Source organism: Dendropsophus ebraccatus, chromosome 2, assembly GCF_027789765.1.
Source record: "Dendropsophus ebraccatus isolate aDenEbr1 chromosome 2, aDenEbr1.pat, whole genome shotgun sequence".
In the NCBI taxonomy this organism is placed as follows: domain Eukaryota; kingdom Metazoa; phylum Chordata; class Amphibia; order Anura; family Hylidae; genus Dendropsophus; species Dendropsophus ebraccatus.
Window position 1 is genome coordinate 65739535 of NC_091455.1, and position 23839 is coordinate 65763373.

General features: G+C 40.1%; 1 protein-coding gene across 6 annotated transcripts in view; it reads left to right on the forward strand.

Moving 5' to 3' along the window:
• Positions 1 to 23839, forward strand: part of ZNF521 (zinc finger protein 521) — a 277847-nt gene that overhangs the window by 83880 nt on the left and 170128 nt on the right. For all 6 annotated transcript variants that reach the window (XM_069957686.1, XM_069957683.1, XM_069957685.1 and 3 more), the window contains one exon: positions 18845 to 22197. In XM_069957686.1, coding sequence (XP_069813787.1) covers positions 19285 to 22197 — 2913 coding nt within the window. In that variant the 5' untranslated portion in view covers positions 18845 to 19284. The remainder of the gene's footprint in view (positions 1 to 18844; positions 22198 to 23839) is intronic.

Sequence of the window (23839 nt, forward strand, 5' to 3'; positions counted from 1 at the left end):
CTGGCCTTTGGGTCTCCATCTGGGGTTGTTTGGAGGTTTCCTTTACATTTGGTGGCAGAAATGATAGGTCTGGCACAGTGTCACGGCTTCCAGTTTAAACAGAAGCCAAACACACTGCCACATCACTGATTTGGTTTACAAGATCTCATTTATTGATGGTGCTGCCAGGATGCACTGCAGTTCTAAGGTTCAATCTGACCAAGAACAACATCTGCATTTCGAGATACTCCAGTTTCATCCCTTAGGCTTCATTCACACTGTATTATATTTTTAAGTTTAAACTTATTTTTCAGCAGAAGTTCCCAAAAGATTATTCCAGGGGAGCCATACAGTGGAATCTGTCACTATAGACTCTCACTGTATACCCACCATATTCATTGCATATTTTTAATATACTCTTGATGTCCCTATTAACCCAATTAATAATTTCTTAGAGAAGAACATCACTGAGGATCAGGTAAACCTTTCTCATTATATACATACTGTAAGATTTGTTACACACCTATGTTACAATATATACTCTTATAGTCTACATTTTTAGAAATGCGTTCTATCGTAGTGATAATGCTCCCCATAAAGGATCCCCGTGTCTTTTCCTAGGTATTTTCTTTTCTATGCTCCACCTGGTCTACGCCGTCTGCACCCAAGAGAGAGTAAGTGAAAGTGTGGCTGCCAGTATAACTGCAGATCTTGATGACACAGACTATTGATTCTCTCCGAGAATTGTTCTCCTTCAGTTTTAGATGGTTTTAATTTCTTCAAATTGCTCCTTGAATAATAGGAAAAAAGCGTTTGAATTTCAGTGACAGATTGGGCATAACAGGTTGCAACGATTATGCCTAATTTTACCATACTGAGGAATAAAATTGCCTAAACATAAACATCGATCACTGATGCAGTAAATTAATTTCCTCTCTTGTTTACTTGTTTAGAACCAAAGTATTTTTTTCCTTCACTGTTCGGGGTCTCAGCAGCAGCAGTAGTTATTGTTTTTACCTTTGTATTGATAATGCGCCATGCAGTATTTGGTTGATGCACTACTAGATTGTATTAGCTTAGCTTTCCTTTACATCCTTTATTCCTTATTTTGTTAGAATGGTTTTATTTATTGTCGTGTTTTCATTATTATTATGTAACTACGTTTACCATTAGATCAGTTGTATAGGAGATCATTTTTATTGCGTAGTAGTCAAACATACAGTCATAAAAACTGCGAGCCCACATATTTGTAGAAAGGTGAAAGTCCCCATCTGTTGGTAGAGAATTAGTGATGTCCATGCTTCCAAAACTGAGTACTGCAGGTTCCTCCCGGCCTACGTCACTGGAACGCACGTAGGCCGGGAGGAAGCTGTGTGATCCCTGGCCACTCCTCTGACCCGCGTCATTCCCCGGAAGGAATCCTCATCAGTAATATATATAGTGCGTGAGACAGGAGTTGATTACGCCCCTTGATAAAGCGACCTGTACGTGAAACGTGCGTCGGGGTTACGGATGCCAGACACCACGATGGGTAAGCGTCTCATTTGACTATCTTTAGTACTTGCGGGTATAGGCTGACATTGTTTTCAGCTATCCGAGGCTGTGTGGATACACTGCATGGTTAGATGTATATTTATTTAGACGCTTACATGGTATAGTGGTATATGTGAGAATTCTTATTAGATTACGGTGTTCTGGTTATCAACTATTGCTGGATTCCCTTTTGCACTAAAAAAGAATTTTTTAATTGATTTTTAATCATGTCAAATAAAAATTAATATATTTTGTGTGGTGTAAGTGAAAAAAATGCAACTGCTATGGCCTTTTATGCACAAGGAGGAAAAAACGAAAACGCAAAAATCAAAATTGCCCCAGTCCTTAAGGGGTTAAACAAGTTTGCAACATTGGCCGTTGTTATTCACAGCGGCCGATTGCATTAACTGCTATGGAATCCCAGCCGGAGTGTATACACACTGTATACATTGAACAGTGGCCGCACAAAATAAACTGTGCAGACAATGTAAAGTACAGCTACGGTCGGACCTTACATTGTCTGCAATGGCTAATTGGAGTGCGGGAATGTGCCCGTATTCCAATCAAAAAGAAGTAATGTTAACCTGGCTCGTACTGCAGTACCGGCCGGGTTAAACATCTCAGACAGCGCTCGTTCTCTGACATGGTTTAATACTGTTAATGGTATTAAGATTTTCTTTTATTGATTGTGCTTTCCTTAATTCCAGGTACAAAATTGAAATGTTCCCAATTTACCAGGATAATTGAGGTTTATACTTCATGCGTTTCAGTGTCCCGCATCTATATTTATTTTGTGTACTGACATTATACCACTGAAGCCTTTGTCTTCCAAGGATGATTTTTATTCTATGATTAGATAAAAAAATATTTAAAAAATTTACCTTTAAATACTATGGCTTGAATCTAACCTCTGGTAGCTTGAGATAAGACACCTTGAGCTGCTCTCAGACAGGATGTAAATGAAGCCAATAATTAAAAAGAAGAAAAAAAGCTAGTTCCAGGAGCTGGTGCGATCTCCTCTGCAACCCTGACAACAGAGCACTTAATTTACTGTATTTCATATGGCGAAGCCTAAGCATAGGGAGGAAGTGGCACGGGTTACAGAGCTCCACTAAAGTGAGGTATAATATATCTAGTGTCTGGAGCAGCCTTGATTTCAGGCAGTTAATTGTGAGTTCAGTAAGCTTCCTGACTGGAAACTGTCAGGGACAGATCTCCTGGCTGTCGGTCAGATCGCTTTTTATTTTTCTGGGAGCTGGTATATTGTTTTTCTTCTTTGGCTCAGTGGAACAATCCTTTACAATGTGAAAATAAATTAATACAAATAGAATATACACCTAAATAAAATGTAATTTGTCTCTTTCACTCTGCTAGATTGGGAAATGGTGTCAGTGTAAGACCTCGTGCAAATGTTGCATTACATAGCGATGCTGCCAGGGGAGAAGAGCTCCACCTAATGCAGTATCTAATGGGAATTCCACAATTATTTTCCTGCCTGATTCATATAGAAGCCAACAACAAAAACATTCGATATGTCTACATAATATTGGAGCCACAGAGAGTGAGGGCCAGATTTATTAATCTGTCTAGAGAGACTGATAAATCTGTGTGGCTACAAGGAGTTAATGGTTGCCACAATACACATGTGTTTGCAATATACAACTTTAAAGGGGTTTCCCAGGCTAAAATAATAATTGACGACCTATCACCAGGATCGGCAAGGAATCAGCACCCAACAATGGAAGAGCCATAGCACCTGCACTACAAAGTGAATGGGGCCAGAAGCTGTGCATAGTAAATTGTGTAGTGGTAGTGTTGGGTTACTGCAATTCAACTCCATTTATTTTCGGTGGGAGCTTTGCCCCAGTAACCTGGAGTCACCCCTACACAATGAACCACACGTGGTTCCTGGCCATGTTCACTGTGTAGAGTGAGTGCCATGGTTCTCCCAAGCAGCTGATCAACAGTGGGTGGCAGGGGTCATCCTGATGATAGGCCATTAATTATTTCAGGCAGGAAAACCACTAAAAGGTTGTTGCCTCCATTTGACATCAATCAGGGGCAGACAAAAAAACAAAAGGTGCAACAGCAACCCACAGGTGCAAGTGCTTACCGTATATACTCCTCCCAGTGTACACACTATAAACATCTGCTCTGTAGAGATTAAAAAGTGAGGATCTTAGCAAACTATTTGATCAAACAGAGTCCTCAGAGACATGGTCCCTACTATAACATTTTCACACTAGCAATGGCCTCTTAATGGACTGAATAAGACTACAACTGGGCAGCTAGGAGCCAAATGATCTCTTTTTATAGCACCCTTTTTCTTTCCTTTTTATTAATCAGGGGCATACAAGTTTGGTGCATAGTTGAAGTGTGTAGTAGGCATTCTTTGTCTCAGTTTTCCATACCCACTAGAAGCATTGGTTCCTGTGCCTCCTTGCTACCATTTTATTAAAGAAACACTTCAAACAAAAGCATTACATTATGTTAGCCTAGCTCAGAGGGTGGCAGTGCAAGAATGCCATAAAGAGAATTCCTGTGTCGTGCACAGCCCCTTTTAATCCTGCAACAGGAATAAGTAGAGATGTATGCAAAGAGGGTGTTGTAAAGCTTCACTTTTTAGCCCTGTTAAACATATCCACCTTGTTGACACACATATACTGTTAAAGGGGTTATCCAGTGCTACAAAAACATGGCCACTTTCTTCCAATGACAGCCCCACTCTTGTCTCTAGCTTGGGGGGGGTTTTGCTGCTCAGTTCCATTGAAGTGAATGGAGCTTAATTGCAAACCGCACCTGAACTGGAAACAAGAGTCGTGTTGTCTCTGAAAGAAAGTGGCCATGTTTTTGTAGCGCTGGATAACCCCTTTAAGTACTGTGAAAAAGCTCCCTGACCCTTCATACACTTTCTCATAGACCCTTCACATGTGGTTCACAGGATTTAAAGGGGTTGACCACTTTATAGTAAAATCACTAAGTGTACAGTATTAGTAAGTGTACTCCCTGCACTTACTTACAGGTGCTCCCTGTGTACCTCATAGAGCTTAAATCAGACCCCGCCTCCTCCAGGCTGGGCTGCTCTGCTCTAGTGAGTCTGTCCATGAGATGACTGATATGGAGGAGCATGTGACCATGTGACCCCCCAGTGTCCACCACTGAGCCTGTACTTGCCTATGGTGGACACTAGGGGGCGGGGCATGGTCACATGCTTCTCCATGTCGGCCATCTTATAGACACTCACCACAGAGCAGCCCAGCCTGGAGGATGGGAATTTGATTTTAGCTCTGAGATACACAGGGAGCTGCTGTCAGTATATACAGTGAGTACACTTACCAATACTGTACACTGATCAATTTTACTATAAAGTGGCCGACCCCTTTAACGTTATTTTAATAATTTATATGGTCTCCAGATTGTGTATTTACTACTATATGGTCAATGTATGGTGGTAATATTGGTCTTTGTATAGTGGTTTTTATACATTAACAGTATGGGGGTACTAGTTTTGATGTGACATTGTTGGGAAACGGTATATTGATAGAAGTATAATAGTGTTACTTAAACATTACATAGAGGTAATATGAGGTCATGATATGTTTATATTATATGGCTTTGTCCTACTGCTGAGAAAGAACTAATGTCACTTCATGTGTCAAGTCATGATTATTATAGATGGCTGTCATTAACAAATATCGGACGTCTTTTGAGGGCCTTTAGCAATGATGGCCAAAAATCTTGTTGTAAAATGGCAGTTTTTTGTCATGTAAAAAAATTATACCAAGATAAATTATGACAATCTGTACAATGCCATTGAAATACGGAGACTAATAACCTTTTTTAACCGACACAACTTTATTGAAACAAACCGTTGTAGAAGCTACTATATAAAAATAAGGTGAACGTACAATATAGAGCTTTATATATTTTTTTGGTCTCCCCCTGGAGAAAATCCTTTAATGCCCTTGGGCATAACCCACTATGTCATTGTGTTGACCTGAGTGTTCCCTTGAAATTATATTGTATGAAATTGTGCTAAAAATTGTACTTGATGATATGTTATATATGGAGGGGCATGTCACAGAGCGGTTCTTCACATATGCAGGAATAATTTGTACAGCACATCTAACTAAGCAAACAGATGATACAGTTAATGTATGTAACCTTAGGAATACATGCAGCCTAGTAACCCAATTGGTAATGCATTTAATTGGTCCTTCAAGAGCGTTCTTAAAATATTGATAGATTTTAAAAACATCTGTAAATTATAAATTAATTGTTAAAGTTCACGTTTCTTCTTTAAACGCTGTGCGGAGGGTATTAGTTTTCATGCAGTTAAATAAGTTATGAGAGGAATGAGTGAGTGGAGAAAACAGTCACTGATGTGAAAAGAATTAGTAATGGTTGTATTATTGCTGCTCCCTTTGTGTACGTGTGTAGAAATGCTTCCACATTGAAATTAGTTACCCCAGTTGGTCAGCGTTTTTTTTTCTTGTCAAATTTTGTAATGGAGAGATTAAGGGTGCGTTCACACCTACAGGATCTGCAGCTGATTTTCTGCAGCAGATTTCAGTTAAATAACTGAACACAGCATCAAATCTGATGCTGTGTTCAGTTATTTAACTGAAATCTGCTGCAGAAAATCAGCTGCAGATCCTGTAGGTGTGAACGCACCATAAAGGGGTTTTCCAGAATTAAAAAAACAAACAAAAAAAAAAAAAAACCACTGATGCTTTCTTCAAGGAACAGCACACACACTGCATGGGTTTTGTTTGGTATTGCAGCCTGGCTCCATTAAAATTAATGGAGCTCAGCTGTAATATTACACATAACTCATGTCTTTGTAATCCTAAAAAAAAGCCTCTTTAAATTTAAAGGTGTTATCCAGTATTACAACTTGGCTTCATTAACCTCAATATAACCAAACACAAGAGGTGTTGTTTCTAGAAAAGAACAGCTATGATTTTCTAATCCTGAAGAACCCCTTTAAAAAGGATGACAGCAAAGAGTAATTGATGACACATTCTTTTATTTGTCTGAACAGAAGAGACTTAAAGGGGTATTCTCATCACAACTGATATTAAACTTATAGACATTTATTTAGCAAACTTGCCTCCTTCTGACTTCCTTCAAACTTTTTATTGCCCGCCTTCCCGACTGACCACTAAGCCTGGGTTCACACTTTTTTAAATCAGTTTTTTTAATCCGTTTTTGCAAAAAAAAAAAATGCATTTGTGTGCATCCATTTCGATCCGTTTTCCATTGAAAAAAGAACCCTGATTAAAACACATCAGTTTTTTAACGTACACAAAGATGTGGTTGGCTATGTTTTTGTGTATGTTAAAAAAAGAATGCATTTTGATCCGTCTTTTTTATAGTAGAAGTCAATCTAAAAATGGATCAAAACTGATTCACACAAATCAGTTTTTCTGACTGTTTTTTTGCAAAAACGGATAGAAAAATAATGGACTGCAAAAATGTAGTGTGAACCCAGCCTAAGCTGCCAAGTCTAGTCATAACTGCAAGTGCTCTTCAGGACATTTGCAGAAGCCAGGAGGCCCGCTTGGCCACCTGATGCAGATGATGACAGCTCAAGGGGCCCCCTGACATGGTGGGCCCCATAGCAGCCGCTATGGCTGCTACAGTGGTAGTTATGCCTCTGCTTAATGCCAAATTTTCTGTCTTTTCTGTTTTGGTGATTTTATAAGGATTTGTGCATGGTCTAAGCGATATGTATGAATATTATATTATATCTTGAATATCTATTTTTAGGAGGTGTAATGTGTCTTATTTTCTGCTGGGGTCAGATTCTGAGCCAAAAATATATAAAATTCAATGCCTTTTTTAAATGAAAAGATTAGGGATGGTCCGAACCTGCTGAGCCGATGAAAAGATTAGGGATGGTCCGAACCCGAACGCTCGGCAGCAGATTCCCGCTGTCTGCCCGCTCCGTGGAGCGGGCGGATCCAGCGGGAGTAACGCCTGGAAAACTGGGATACAGCCTATGGCTATGGCTGTATCCCAGTTTTCCAGGCGGTCCTCCCGCGGGATCTGCTTGCTCCACGGACCGCAGACAGCGGGAATCATTACCGAGGGTTCGGGTTCGTACGAACCTGAACCGAGCTCGGTTCGGACCATCCCTAGAAAAGATACACTTTGATGCCAGGCTTTGATTTTTTTAAGATACACTTTGATGCCGGTCTTCTGGCTCTGTTCATTATGTACCATGTGGGTAGGTCATCAGTCAATAAGTCCCTGAAGACCCTTTTAAGGATACAATACAGTATCGCAACATGCTAGCAAGACCCTCAACAGGGTTCGATTCACAATAAAGCCACTGGGTGACCATACATAGACACATATGGCATATGTGAGCTACACAAAATCATGTTTGTTTTCTAAGATATTTATCTTGTGAAACACATTTTTGGAAATTTTAAGCCATAAGAAAAGGTAAGAAAAGATAAGTGGTTCTATTGTGTCTTGTAGCCATTTATCTCTACCCCTCCATAAACGTGTTATTTACCATGGTTCTCTGAGTAGAGATAAGCGAATCTCAAGCATGGATATGTGTTGTAGACCTTTTAGTTCTAGGACAAATTATTCATCACAGCCATCTTTCCCACCAACCTCATAAACAGAGACAAACGAATGTTCGGATGAACACGAGCGCTCGACAATTGAATACCAGTGGCTGAAGAAGTTAGATGTAGCCCTAAGGTTGCCTGGATAACTATGGCCTATGGCTGTATCCATGTTCTCCAGGACTCCCTACAGCTGCATCCAACATTTTCAGCCACCAGTAATCAAATGCCAATGCTGAGTGTTTGGGTTCAGACAAACCTGAGATTCGTTTGGCTCGATATATGAGGTTGGCAGGAAAGATATCTGTGATCATTTGTCCTACAACTTTTATGTCTACAGTGTATATTAATGCTAGTGTTTAAAAAATAAAACTAATCCTCCATAGATGCCTGTTTTTTGTGTGCTTGACATATGAAAACAAGGCCGTGTAGCATTCTGAATAGCAATGAGATATGACACAGTCAGACAGGTGAACATGGTTGCTAGTTATGGTGTTTCAATCACTTAAATATCCCTTACATATCTCCCATCCCTTTTCATTTTTGTTTCTGGTTACTCCTACAGCACGCACAGCAGTAGACATTTAAACTGCTGTTTTTTAGCTACAGTAAATCTTGGAAAATGATAACTATTTTCTAGAAGCCTTGCTCTCAGTGGGTTCCAAGAAGAAGAAGAAAATGCCCCTGATGTTAGATGTGCTGGATTTGTAAATCAATTGGTTTTAGATGCTTAGAAAACATATCTTGTAAATTCAGGTACATTTTAAGTAAAAATTGCTGTGCAGCACTGCACATACATGACACACAGTCCCCAAAGGGCAGTTATCAGGCCAGTCTGCCATTTCAGAGATCTTGCTTAGGTAGCAAAGTATATCAACAAATTCTATCCTGGGAAATGTGAGAAATAAGTTTTAAACTTTCATTGTTTTTTCCGCCTTATTATTATTATTATTCTATTAAGCACTATATCACTATATCTGTTTGTATGGCATTGACTGTTTCAGCGCCTATTACTGCTATTAGGCACGGTAGCTCTAATACCTACAGTATTCTGCTTTTTATTGTGTATTGGCCTAGGGTGCCTTGGAGAGTACTGTAGTAAGCTGTGATGCATATAAATGCTTTGCAGTTCACGTATTTATTTATGGATGTCTCAGTGTCATGCCTCTTTGTGTCATTGACTCTTGAGAAAGGAACCAGAGCTTTCCGAAACGCGTTGAGTCTTTTAATAAATTTTATACATATATTTTATACATATTTTTTAGTTTTATTATTTTTTTGTTGGACCTGCGCCTTCACACCCGTGTGTTTGTAGTTGGAGGAATCATTGCTCTACGCAGACACAATGGCTGTCATAGCTTTCATACCATAGCACTATACCTATAGCCTCTGTACACCACCACATTGGGTTTAAAACAAAGCCATCAACATGTTATTGTATATTTAGATCTTAATCTAAGGAGTTTCGGAATTAACTCCATATTTATGCCCCCCTCTTCCTATTGGATAGTCCATTATTATATTAAAGGGGTAGTCTGCAGAATAAAAATGTATTTTACATACATTACTTTCATAAAGCTATAATACTTTGTAATCTTACTTTTTTTTTAAGTATAGTTTTTTTTTTTTACGTACATTCTTCTATTGATTGGCGGAAGTAAGGGGTGACACAGCACCCTCTGCAGCCACCAACGTTTGTTATTGACTGCTGAACAGGGCTATGCAGCCCCCAAGTACTCGTATGCTGGTTTTAGAATAGGCCCAACCCCCGTTTACCTCGCCAGATTTCCTAAGAAGCATATGCCTCCTAGGTAAATCCATAGGGACTTGAGCAGGTGCCAATGATTTACGCCTGCTAGCCCCTTTCCCATGGCATATGCCCGACATGATGGCTGTGTGCAGCAGCCTCTGCACAGTGAGCGGCGTTTGCTATCACCAGTCCTTCAGCTTCTAGCGCAGTGACCAGTGATAGCAGTGAGGCAGAGCATGGTTAAAGTAGAAATGCAAGCACAAAAAGCAGTCAGAAAGGCCTATGTTTCCTAAAATGGTGGCTTACAGCTTTGTAGTTGGAAAAATGCTTTATCGGGTTCAGAATATGGCTATGCCAAGCTTTTTTTTGTCTTTTAGTTTTTAAAAGTAGCAAAAAAAACTATTATAATTTGTAAAATGTGGCCATATTACGTCTACATGAAGCCAGTCAATCTTGTTGTTCTGAGCCAAAAACATGTGCCAGGCCAACAGATGCCAGCTTAAGCAATTTTTACTGTACACAGCTCACTTGTTTAAAATGTAAAGTAAAACTAGAGCAGTGCTGTATTTTTTCCTTATTTCACCATTAATTATTGTTTCTTGCTTTTACATCTTTTTTGTTTTTGTATTTTCTTGATAATTCTTATTCTCCATCGTATCTGATCAGTAAGGCGTCAGTTAAATAGTAAGCTAATCCCGACAGTACATATACTGGCTGTCATATGGCTGCCAACAAGGCACTTTGAACATGAATTTTAGTATCTTTGTATTGAATATCTCCTGTGGTATAGCTTTGCAGTTTAAACTGTTATCTAGCACTTTTTACCATAAATATGACTGAACAGGTGTTGTGCTGCCACTAACTGTGTTTCCAGCTGTCCTCTTCCAGAACAGCGAAGGCAAAATCTGTTGTGTAGTCCTATTAGACAGACTAGAGAATGATCAAACTCTAGATGGAGGTCTTTCTTGCAGGATATGGCAGTTTTATTGCCAGAAGATGGTCAGGAAAGTCTGGCTTGCTAACAAAGACAGTTCTTTAGCTGCTGGGTGTAGTTCCAGTTTTTGTATCCCCTTTGGCAGCAACACAGAGACTGCTGCAGTATGGCTAGCCAGCAAAATTAGGAAATAAGGACCTCTTTTATTTACTCAGGCCTCAGAATCACGGGCATTCCTGTCTGCTTGGAGAGAAGTCAGCCAGCTCTTTCCACTGGAAATCTCAGGAGTGTTGGATACTTTCATCTGTGAGTGTTCACACACTTGTTTTTAATGTGCTTTATGGAAATGGTGAAACGCTGTGAATACAGAGCCTTTCCAAAAAAACATCTGCACACACTAAACATACACATTGGCATCCTTAAATAGACTTTCCAGATAAATCTTAAGAAATAAATATAGGGTTTATTTCTAATGAGCAGAATCGAACACCCACCCGTCTCAGATCCAGCTAGTGTGAAGTAACTGAACTGCTTGGGAAAAATTAAAAATTTACATTGCGGAGTTAAGTGCTTTCATCTGAAATGCGGTGTACTTACAGTGACACAGAAAACACATTTACACTAAGCAGCATATATTGAGTGCTGCAAGGGAAAGGATTTATGTCAGCATCGCATATGAGGATGGTTTAAAAAAAATGAAAATGCTATTTACAGTATCTCTCCCTTTCATTGGATATTTCCCATATAGAAGGCCTGATTATCAGCGCTCACTCCCTAGAGTCTCCTTGCTGACGAAAAACTGCAGATGAACCCTGGGGTGAGCTCTCAGTGTCTATAAAGAAACACTTGAAAGACCTTATATTGGTAACTGGCCCAGCAACAATAATAGGTTACTAAGGCCCATTGCAATATTGGCAGTAGAGATTCCCATTTACTTCAGAATATAAGCTATTTGTAGTAGTTGCTACGGATGAAATGGCTATTGGGTTTGTCTAGGAAAAAAATGTGAATGTGATAAAGATATTTGTCATGAATTTTAATTATTGGACGGACCTCTACAGCATAGGGAAAGATACTCCTTACCATGAAAGTGTCCCTGTCATTTTGATCATCAGCTGGGGGTGTGGGTGTTTAGATCCCCACCCATCATTAGAATGAACCGGAAGAAGAGCATGGACACTCAGTGCTTCGTTCCGTGGCTCACTGACGTCTTTGTCTCACTGCAGGAGACAGATTTTATAGCAAGTCTCATTTCTCGCATCTAAGACTGGTTTCACACAGCATTTTTTTTTCTGTGACATGTCAGATTATTTTTCAAATGACAGGAAAACTTTAAAAATGCTTTAAAGGAGAAGTCCAACATCGGGCATTTGTTTTTAAAAGAGCCAGGGAGAAGGTGGCTGAACATAACAACATGCACCTTCCTCCCAGGCTCCAGTGCTGGGGTCCACTGTCCTCCACTCTGGTTCCCGGTCCCCCAGCTGATTCCTGGTCTGAGCCGGGGACCAGTGTCATGATGTGTCAGCCCATCAGCAGGAATCGGAGCAGGGGACAGCAACCCCTGCGCTGGAGTCTGGAAGGTAGGCCCCTTTTAAAATATGATTTTTTTCCTTCTATTCAATCATATAACCCCTAACATTACAGGTCTGAGCCTGCACAACTAAAGGAGGCCATACACCTTCAATAACTGATAATTGACCCATCAGTTATCTTTCCCCTCCAGCCTTTGTCCCCCCCCATATACACTAACGCTTAGCATGTGTTCTCTATGGGGAGCAGAGGACTAAACTTATCTCTCCTAGAACAAAGGGGTTCGCAGTAATTTTCTATCCCACTCGACTTCTTTCGCCACCAGTATCCTCTATCGATTGATGATTGAGAGAGCCCCATACACCTTATACTAAAGGCTGAACCTGCCACAAGCTGTGGATACGGCTATGTATATGATATGCAAATACAGTATATGAACCTAGATTAAAGGGAATATGTCACCTCTATATAAAACTCAGAACTTAAGTGTCAAGCAGGCAGTGCCAAGCCATAAAATGCATTGACTGTTTGCCATACAGGACTCAGTGCTGGAAGGAGAATACAATATGTGAAACCATCAAGGCCAGAGGCAGTGGGTGAAGGAGGAGGCATGTTTTATATTGCTCAGCACCTCCTCCTTGACACTTGACCTCTGAGCATTATATACAGCTGACAGATTTCCATTAAGCTAAGGAACAGGCAGTAACAGTAACCAGTTTCACCTTCCTCTCCTTACTGCTTGGATTTTTTGTACTGGCATGTACTGTGCAATAACTTTTATATGGACATCTCCCAGAACCCTGGAAAGAAAATCAAGGAAACAAAGCTACACGTAGCTGGTATGCACATGAGATGGGCAGGAGAATTGTGTTCATTTTCCAACTATTGGTGCTGAACTAGGCAAGAAATAAAGCGTACATTTTTCCTGATGACGTGTCACGTTCCCTAAATGGTTAACATTGTGATTACAGGAGTGCCTGCTGTTCTGTGCCCGGCTAATATAAGTAAATCATGCCTCTGCCTGGTGGAGTGTAGACTCTTTTCCACCAGTAATAACAGCATGTTAGCTCAATATTCTTTCTTCAAGCTTCCTGACAGCAGTTGGTTGCAGCAATGAGTTCTGTTGCTTTGGATTACACAGGGAGAAGAGCCCCCTTCATATAAGGTTTTGTGTGAGAGCATTAATAAATCCCCCCAAATCCTGCCATTTCCAACGTGTAATAAAAGGAATTGTTGTAATGGGCATGACTCCAGGAGTGAAGTTTGGTTGTTTTCACAGAGTTAGAAGGCTGCCATCTGGCATTGATAGTGAGGTGGTGTTGTCATCAGTTTCTTGATGCAGGAAAGGAATGAATCCTCATCTGTTTCCTGTGGATAAGTAAAGAAGTTAAGATTCAAGTAAAATCTTTCTACCTAAAAGGAACGTAGGCTTCATTTAGATTTACACAATTCATACCAGTCCTGGCTTTCATCTTAGAAATATAATATTTTTTTACATCAGTGTGACTGGTTGGTTAATTTTTTCCAGGTTAGGGAATGGGAAGCCTGTCAATTCCTTCCAGGTTTTCCCTGCATGGATGTACTTCAGTTCTGTGTTTAGATTCAATAGGTTTCTGGAACTTTGAGAGACCCATTTGTGGCCTCTCTGCCTGACAATCATCTCCGCAGAGCATGCTGACAGGCAGAGAGCAGTGACTAGTCACGGATGACCAATTGCCGCTCCTCTCCCAGCTTCATGTGGCACAAAGAAAGATCTTTTTCCCCTTTGTAAAACTACTGGTACTGGTATGCTCCACGTGCTGCACAATAGATCTATACTGTGCTGCTGGGAACCATATCAGCACAATCGTACTGATTGGTTCCCTTTAATCCCAACTGCATCAGTTTAGCAAATCCTGTTAGTGGTCCACTGTATTCTGTTGCAAAAAAAGAAGGCAACTAATGACTTTTCAGAAAAGCCTTTAGTTTTTTAGTACCTTCATGGCGTTAAAGGGAATATTTCAGCTCCATATCATGCTCAGAGTCACAAACATGTGATAGATGATTAGGAGATAAAACAAGTGATACCTGTAGCTTAGTTGATGGCTGTTTATAGTTATAAAATAATTTTCTCATTCCAAGCTCAGTTGTAAGGTAGGCCATACTGAGCTGCAGCGTGCAAGCACCCTCACTCCCCCACCCCTCCATGCTTGGTATGATTTGATATACAGGGTTTGGCTTCCAGCACTGAGCCTTCTACATCAATCTTAAAGGCCCGAGATAAAGGTGGAGTGCATTCTACAGCTCAGCATGGCCCTACTGAAACATGATCTTGGAAAGAAAACATGATTTTATAACTTTGTATTGGAGTGAGATAAAAAAAAATGTCTGCAGTGCTTATAGCAGCAAAAACCTTTTACATTCTCATACAACTACTTAAAGGAGTAAATTATGGTATTGCCCCCCCCCCCATCGTAAAGTATGGTATTGCCCCCCCAAAAGTTATGCAAATCACCAATATAGGCTTATTATGGGAAATGCTTACAAAGTGCTTTTTTCCCTGCACTTACTACTGCATTAAGGTTTCACTTTCTGGATAACATGGGGATGTCACTTCCTGGATAACATGGTGATGTCACTTCCTGGATAACATGGTGATGTCAGGACCCGACTTTCAGAGCTGTGCGGGCTGTGGCTGCTGAAGAGGATGATGGCAGAGGGACACTGAGGGACACAGGGCACTGGAGGGACACTCAGCATTACTCTTCGATCATCCTCTCTAGCAGCCACAGCCCACACAGCTCTGGGAGTCGGGTCGTGACATCACCATTTTATCCAGGAAGTGACATCACCATTTTATCCAGGAAGTGAAGCCTTGATGCAGTAGTAAGTGCAGGGAAAAAAGCACTTTATAAGCATTTCCCGTAATAAGTGTATATTGGTAATTTGTACAACTTTTGGGGGGAAATACAATACTTTAATAAAAACTTTCGCCAGACTGTAATGTGGTACAACAAATCCTACAAAGATGGTCATAGCATTACAGGAGGAAGATATTAATACACTAACAAATGTTGAAGGGAACTGATCAACAACTTATGCCAGATTTATGGGGTAAAAATGTTACAAATGATTGTGTAAATGTGAAAAAATAGTAACTTTAGTCTGATTATGCTTTTGACAATATACAGTAAAAGGGGCATTGCCATTGCAGCACCCTAAATTAACCATGATACAGAGCACATCTATCTGTTTTTTAAATATGGTATTTGTCTTTGTTTGAATGAACATTTATGCTGTACATGATGAAAGGTATGTGAAAGCCTGAACATCAGATCTGTGTATGTGGAGGATCACATTCTAACACCATGGGTCTCTGTAGTGTTTTTTTTACCTCATTCATTCTCTTGAGAAGACTTTCTTCTTGATTTTGGAACATAACTTTGTGGTTTCACGACCTTCAAGCACACAGCTATAAGTAAGGTTGATCACTGATGTTTGTCGATAAGATATGACTCACTGTTGGTGTTCCAGTTCATCTCACACTATTTTTATGGGTCTCACATAGGCACTGTCCTGCCTAAAGAGAAATAAAAAAAAAAAGGAGCAAGCCTAAACTGTGAATGCAACATGGAACCAGTATTATACTACTCTTACTTGACTTTTATAGTTGCATCTATCAAATCCTGGATTGTTCATGGTGAAGAGTAAGCACTCATAAATGATCACTGTCTAATGTTCATGTGCCCAGCCTTAATTACCTAGTGCATAAACATTTTGGTTGACTTTTATTGGTTAACTTTGTTTCTAGGAGGTTTGGAACTTATTAGGAACCACTGTATTTGACGATAAACCCCTTTTGTTTTCCACCTACCTGATTGTACATTGCACTTATCCTTATACTTTGAATCCCATAGATTAGCTCCATGATAAACAATGCTAAAACAGAATACAGTGTACTATATAAATAACCAAATACGTAAATGCTGGTTTATTGGCTGATCGCCTCTTCAATCAAGTTAAAAAATTCTTGTTTCCTATGTAATAGGGGACGTACGGCCAAAAATGATGGAAGTCAAGAGCTGCACAACAATCCATTAGTCGTTCCAGCAGCCCTGCTCACACAGTAATTGAGCTATGTAGTGTTCTCTTTACATGAGCACCAGTCTACTTGATCAGTGCTTACATCGGGCACAGGTCTGCCCATGTAATACCACTATAACTTTGGAGCCAATCTTCAGAACATGGTGATTCATAGGAAAAATATAAACAATAGCACAAAACAGGGAAAGGTTCGTAGGAACAAATACAACAATAAAAATGGTGAAAACTACATATTTTACATGTAGCTGGTATAGCTACATATGGCATACAATGAAAAGGTTTTCCAGTCTTCTGCTGTTATGTAACTATAGTATTTATTGGGAGATGTATTAAAAGTACTGCAAGACGCTCATAGCTATCAGTTTGGTGGTTGCATCCAATTTCCAAAAGAGTTTGGAAAAATGGGTCTAGGTTTCTTGCCTTTGCTTCTTCTGACTGTCTCTCCTGTTCACAGCTACAAAAGATTGAGCTTTGTCCACTGTAGTAATTAGACCTTTAAACCCAATCTTCCCATCTCATCCATGTCAGACACCTATATATGTTAACATGCATACAAGTCCTCTTAATGAAGCATCATCATTCTGAACTGTTAATATCAACATTCCTGTTTCCGTTTTTCGGCTTTGTCTTTGTCACTTGAAAGTACCATTCCTACTTTCCTAAGGAAGTTCAACATGTTAATGTTGTTGGAGAAAGGAAGACATGTTGGAGAACCTCTTGAACTTAAACACAATGCAGACTTGTGTGTACTGAACTTTACCTTTAATACTGTTCTCCCCTCCCATCGGATAGCATGCTGCTTTTTGATTTCTTAACATAATACCCTGACCAGGCCTGCCAATTGTGTTTTTTCTTTTCTCAAAATCTGAGTTTCAGGTTTGATGACTGCAAGGAGCAATGAGAGCTTATGGGGAAACCATGAAATATGTTCCTTGTCTATGCATCACACTTGTTTCCTATATTAAAGTATAGCTAAACTTTTAAACAGCTTCTGATATGTCATAGAGATGTGTAAAAAGTTGTGATCAATAGGGGCCTGGCTGCTGAGACCCCCATCAATTGCTAGTTTGAACAGTTGAGTATGGACTGAGTGAAAAGTCTTATATTTAGCAAAAGTCTTTAGCAAGGGGGGGGGGGGGGTCTCAGCAGAGGGATTTGTACAGTATATTGCATATACAAGTTTTTATTAACTTCTGATGAACTTTTGTTCAGTCCATAGAACACAATGGGCCCAGTGCAGGTATATTGTGATATTTTTCTGCATACCTTTTTAATGATATGCTGGCATATAACTGAACCTAAACATAGACCTTAAGTGTTAACATAACCATAGAAGTTTACCTAAAAAATGCTTCTCCCCCCCCCCCTTGAACATTTCTTCCATGTGCCATTTATAATATAAGTATCTTCTCAAGTGAGTTGCCTTATCATTTGAAGTTATCCCATATCTACAGGATAGTGGATAACTGATTGCAGAGATCTGACCTCTGAGACCCCCATCATTTCAAGAATAGGGCCTTGATTCACTTTTCAGTATGGAGCAGGGGTGTGAAAATGTGATCACCACTCCATATTCCACTCCATTCATTCTATATGAGCTGCTAGAAGTAGCCAAATGCTGCGCTCAGCTACCTCTGCCAGTCGCCATTAATAGAGTGACAGTGTGTATGCATGACCACCGCTACGTTCTGATGAGAGACTCGAGTCCCTGTTTTTAAGATTGTTGGGCATCTGACCCCTTGACTAGGCATAACTTTTAACGATGGGACTTCCATTTTATCCTAAATGTATGTGGTGATAGCCCTGGTGATTCTGGTGACAACATATTTTTTTGCTAAGTAGCCCCTTTAATGCATTGTAGCCACCATGTGCACTGCTTACTCAGCCCGGCAGCTGACGTTAGAACACCTCCCCAATAATATTTATGCCCTCCCTTTGCTGTAATGTCTGATTGAGAAACCCATGCTATAATCTTCCTGGTAAAGCAAGTGACATAGAAGTGCACAGTAAAAGTATTGAACTAGAGATCTTACTGTATAGGCTTGGGTTTCTTAAGTCCTGAATCGGTTATCCAAAATGACCGCACTGATTTAAAAAAACAAACAAACAAACAATGTTGCCACCAGGAGTGTCACCTTACCTTTAGGTTACTATGGGTAGTGTTGATAGTAGCCTCACTGGTACTTAAAGGGACCCTATTGCGTCCCATTAGGCACCAGGTCTGATGTACAATTGCTACCTATACATTTCCTATTATTAAAAACCTATTTCCTCCATTTGTGCCCTTTGCCACATTGACATCAGTTTTCATCAGCAAGGCAATATGTGACTTCTAGGAGAAAAAGTTATACTCCTAGTGTTTGAAACATAGCATAATACGTTGCATTAATAAATGTCAATGACCAATGCTGATTTAAATACTACCTATTTCTTATGTTTTGTATTTTTCAGATGGCGCAGATGTAGAGGATGATCCATCTTGTTCATGGCCAGCATCATCTCCATCTAGTAAAGACCAGACATCACCCAGCCACGGAGAAGGTTGCGATTTTGGTGAAGAGGAGGGTATTCCAGGGTTGCCGTATCCCTGTCAGTTTTGTGACAAATCCTTCAGCCGCCTCAGTTATTTAAAACACCATGAACAGAGTCACAGTGACAAACTCCCTTTTAAGTGCACATATTGTAGTAGATTGTTCAAGCACAAAAGAAGTAGAGATCGCCATATAAAACTGCATACCGGAGACAAAAAATATCATTGCAGTGAGTGTGATGCAGCATTTTCTAGAAGCGATCATCTAAAAATTCATTTAAAGACTCACACTTCCAACAAGCCATATAAGTGTGCCATCTGTAGAAGGGGGTTCCTCTCTTCAAGCTCATTGCATGGTCATATGCAGGTACACGAAAGAAATAAAGACTGCTCACAGTCTGGTGCAAGAATGGATGATTGGAAAATAAAGGACACCCAGAAATGTAGCCAGTGTGAAGAGGGCTTTGATTTTCCTGAGGATCTTCAGAAACACATAGCTGAATGTCACCCTGAATGTTCTCCAAATGATGACCGAGCTGCTCTCCAATGTATGTATTGCCATGAACTCTTTGTTGAAGAAACCTCTCTTTTAAACCACATGGAGCAAATTCACGGCAACGAGAAAAAAAACTCTTGCAGCATTTGCGCAGAAAATTTCCACAGCATTGAGGAGCTCTATAGCCATATGGATAGTCATCAACACCCTGAATCATGTAATCCAAGCAACAGTCCCTCTTTAGTTACTTTAGGGTACACATCGGTTTCGAGTACCACACCTGATTCAAACCTCTCTGTAGACAGCTCTACAATGGTAGATGTTGCCCCACCAATAACTAAAACCCGTGGGAGGAAAAGAGCTTCTCAACAAACTGGTGACGGCAATGCCCCTTCAAGCAAGCAAGCTAAAGTCACATACAGCTGTATCTATTGCAGCAAACAATTGTTTTCTAGCCTTGCTGTCCTCCAGATACATCTTAAAACTATGCATTTAGATAAACCAGAACAGGCTCATATCTGCCAGTATTGCTTAGAAGTATTACCTTCTCTTTACAATCTAAATGAACATCTCAAACAGGTACATGAAACTCAGGATCCAACATTAATTGTTTCCACAATGCCTGCCATGGTGTATCAATGCAACTTTTGCTCGGAAATATTCAATGACCTTAACATGCTCCAAGAGCACATTAGAAGTTCACATGGGTTTCCAAATCCAGTTGCAAAAGACAGTAATGCATTTTTCTGTCCCCATTGCTACATGGGATTTCTTACAGACTCTTCATTAGAGGAGCACATTCGTCAAGTCCATTGTGACCTCAGCAGTTCTCGGTTTGGTTCTCCAGTGTTGGGTACCCCAAAAGAGCCAGTGGTTGAAGTATACTCTTGCTCGTACTGTACCAATTCACCTATCTTTAATAGTGTTCTTAAATTAAACAAGCATATCAAGGAAAATCACAAGAACATTCCGTTGGCATTAAATTACATCCATAATGGGAAGAAATCTAGGGCTCTGAGTCCCTTATCTCCTGTTACTTTGGATCAATCCTCCTTAAAGATGATGCAGACCATTGGTGGCAATCCTTCAAGACCTGCAGGCGAGTACATCTGCAATCAGTGTGGTGCCAAGTATTCATCCCTTGATGGTTTTCAGACTCACTTAAAAACTCATCTTGATACCGTTCTGCCAAAATTGACATGCCCCCAGTGCAACAAAGATTTTCCAAACCAAGAATCTCTTTTAAAGCATGTTACTATTCACTTTATGATCACATCTACATATTATATTTGTGAAAGTTGTGACAAACAGTTTACTTCAGTGGATGATCTGCAGAAGCACTTGCTAGACATGCATACGTTTGTTTTCTTCCGGTGTACGCTGTGCCAGGAAGTGTTCGACTCCAAAGTCTCCATTCAGCTTCACTTGGCTGTGAAACACAGCAACGAAAAGAAAGTATACCGTTGTACGTCCTGTAACTGGGACTTTCGCACAGAAACTGACTTACAGCTTCATGTAAAGCACAACCACCTGGAGAACCAGGGAAAAATCCACAAGTGCATTTTCTGTGGCGAGTCCTTTGGCACAGAAGTTGAGCTACAGTGTCACATTACGACCCACAGCAAAAAATATAATTGCAAGTTTTGCAGCAAAGCTTTTCATGCCATCATTTTATTGGAAAAACACTTAAGGGAAAAGCATTGTGTGTTTGAAGCCAAAACACAAAACTGTGGAACCAATGGAGCTCCAGAGCAGGTTCAGAAGGAGGAGGTGGAACTTCAGACCTTGTTGACGAACAACCAAGAGTCTCATAATAGTCATGATGGCAGTGAAGAAGATATCGATACCTCTGAACCAATGTACGGCTGTGATATATGTGGTGCCGCCTACACAATGGACTCTCTTTTGCAAAATCACCAACTCCGAGATCACAATATCCGACCTGGAGAAAGTGCAATTGTTAAGAAAAAGGCAGAGTTAATCAAAGGAAATTATAAGTGCAATGTCTGTTCCCGTACATTTTTTTCTGAAGGTGGTCTAAGAGAGCACATGCAGACACATCTTGGGCCAGTAAAGCATTACATGTGTCCGATATGTGGGGAACGTTTCCCCTCTTTGTTAACTCTTACGGAACACAAAGTCACTCACAGTAAGAGTCTGGACACTGGAAACTGCAGAATTTGCAAACTTCCTCTGCACAGTGAAGAGGATTTCTTAGAACATTGTCAAATGCATCCAGATCTAAGAAATTCATTGACAGGGTTTCGTTGTGTGGTTTGCATGCAGACAGTGACATCCACTCTGGAGCTAAAGATTCATGGCACATTTCATATGCAGAAAACTGGAAATGGTTCTGCAATTCAGTCCACTGGTCGAGCACCCAGCTTACCAAAGTTGTTCAAGTGTGCTTCATGTCTAAAAGAGTTTCGCTCTAAACAGGACTTGGTGAAGCTCGATATTAATGGTTTGCCCTACGGCCTTTGTGCGACATGTGTTAATCTTAGTAAAAGTGCCAGTCCAAATCCCAATGTGATTTTAAGCACTAATAGGCCTTCTCTTAGTCAGACTGATAATTTACCCTGTGTAGATGGTAAAAGTAAAGCCTCCACGATGAAGACACGATGCTCTAGCTGCAATGTTAAATTTGAATCTGAAAATGAACTCCAAAACCACATTCAGACTGTCCACAGAGAGCTGGCATCTGAAAACAACACAGCTCAGCTGAAAACACCACAAGTGTCACCAATGCCCCGCATCAGCCCTTCTCAATCCGAAGAGGTAACTATAATGCCACTATGCATTGAATATCAGTTTTTTGCCTAAATCACTCTAAGGCAACTTTCATACATCAATATTTTGGTTGCTCTTTTGCATCAGGAATGGGTGCATGGAAGGACATGGAAGACGTGAAGATCTTTCTGGTTTTTAAGTCTGTAGATTCCACCCCGGTTTTGGCTTACAAATACTGTTGCAAAAAATGCCCAAAGTACTGGCATGTAAAAGTGCCCTATACTTTATGTTGTTATAGCAGTCATTTTTATGTAGACGTGGCACATGCTTGCGTCTGAACAAATTTTAAGGTAAACGTGAATGGATATTTTTCCTACTCATTTGTAGATTTTCCATAGGAATAGGAGAAAGTCAACAGAGTGCAATGAAATGTGAAAGTAAATAGTATTCTGATTTGATTAAAAGCTAAGCAGCAGGTGTTTAGGGCTGTAAAATCGCTATGCCGTAGTTGTCTCATCCAGTCCAGCGTCAGTGAGACACCCCTCCCCCCCCCCCCATGTTTTTGTTTCCCCACCTCAGTGATGTACTGCTTATAACGGGATTGGGGTGACATTAGGAGAGGCGGGACAGCTCATCATTGAGGTAAGCAAACAAATATACTGGGGTGGACCAGGAGAGGTGAGTACAGCATAGTTAGTATTTTACTGCCTTCTGCTCAGTTCTTAAACAAAGTGGAATAAAGTGATCTTCAGCCCCAAAACACAGATACATTTATGCATCACCTTTATTTTCTATTTTTGAAGTTGCACATTATATTCCCTAAAAAGTAGAAGTAAATAATTAGACAGTATGATGCTATCTTCCTTTAATGTATTTTTTATGGTAAAACTGTGCTGCAAAAGATGTTTTTTTTTTTTTTTTTTAACTGTTTGTCAGCCATGTATTGTGTCTGCTAATATATATTGAAACCTCTAAAAAGGAGTTTGAGATGGGCTTCTCTTTTATAGTTGGAGGGGGGACGGGCATTATTATTAGTTCTAGAGAATACCGCATACAGTAGAATATTTGATTGTACCTTGCTCTAAACTAATCTCACAATTATGGCATTCACTAAAATGTGCTGCTTGTACACTTGATGATAAATGACAATGATATGATAAATACATTTTTCATTACTGGGATAACATTTTCCATATGTTGTAGTAGAGAGAAACAAGTAGTTTTGTTTCTTTTTATTATTTTTTTTTCTTCAAATCTACATGCAAATCATATGCGGAATATAGCTATTTTTAAATCATAACTGTCAAGCGATTTTAAGAAACTCTGTAAATAGATTTTATTAAGCAAAATGGTTTCCTTCTGTACTCATAAAGCTGTTTTCCTAGCTCTCCCCTCACTTCTGAAGAAGCAGGATTTCTGTGTCCATTATGCTCTATGGAAAGGGGAGGGGTCAAGGGGAATGAGTGAGCACGGAGATGAGAAATGTCAGCCCTGCACAACACATCCTGCAAACTTCTCTCACCAAGATCCCAAATAAGCACCGACCTTTCTGGCCTGTGAATCCAGCATTTTATGTGCCCAGACACAGTCTCCAACTGCAGGAGCTGGCTCTGTCCTCTTTCGCTAACTTAACCCCTCCCCCCTACATAGGTTATAATGTAATGAATGAAAATGATAGTGTAATGAAAAC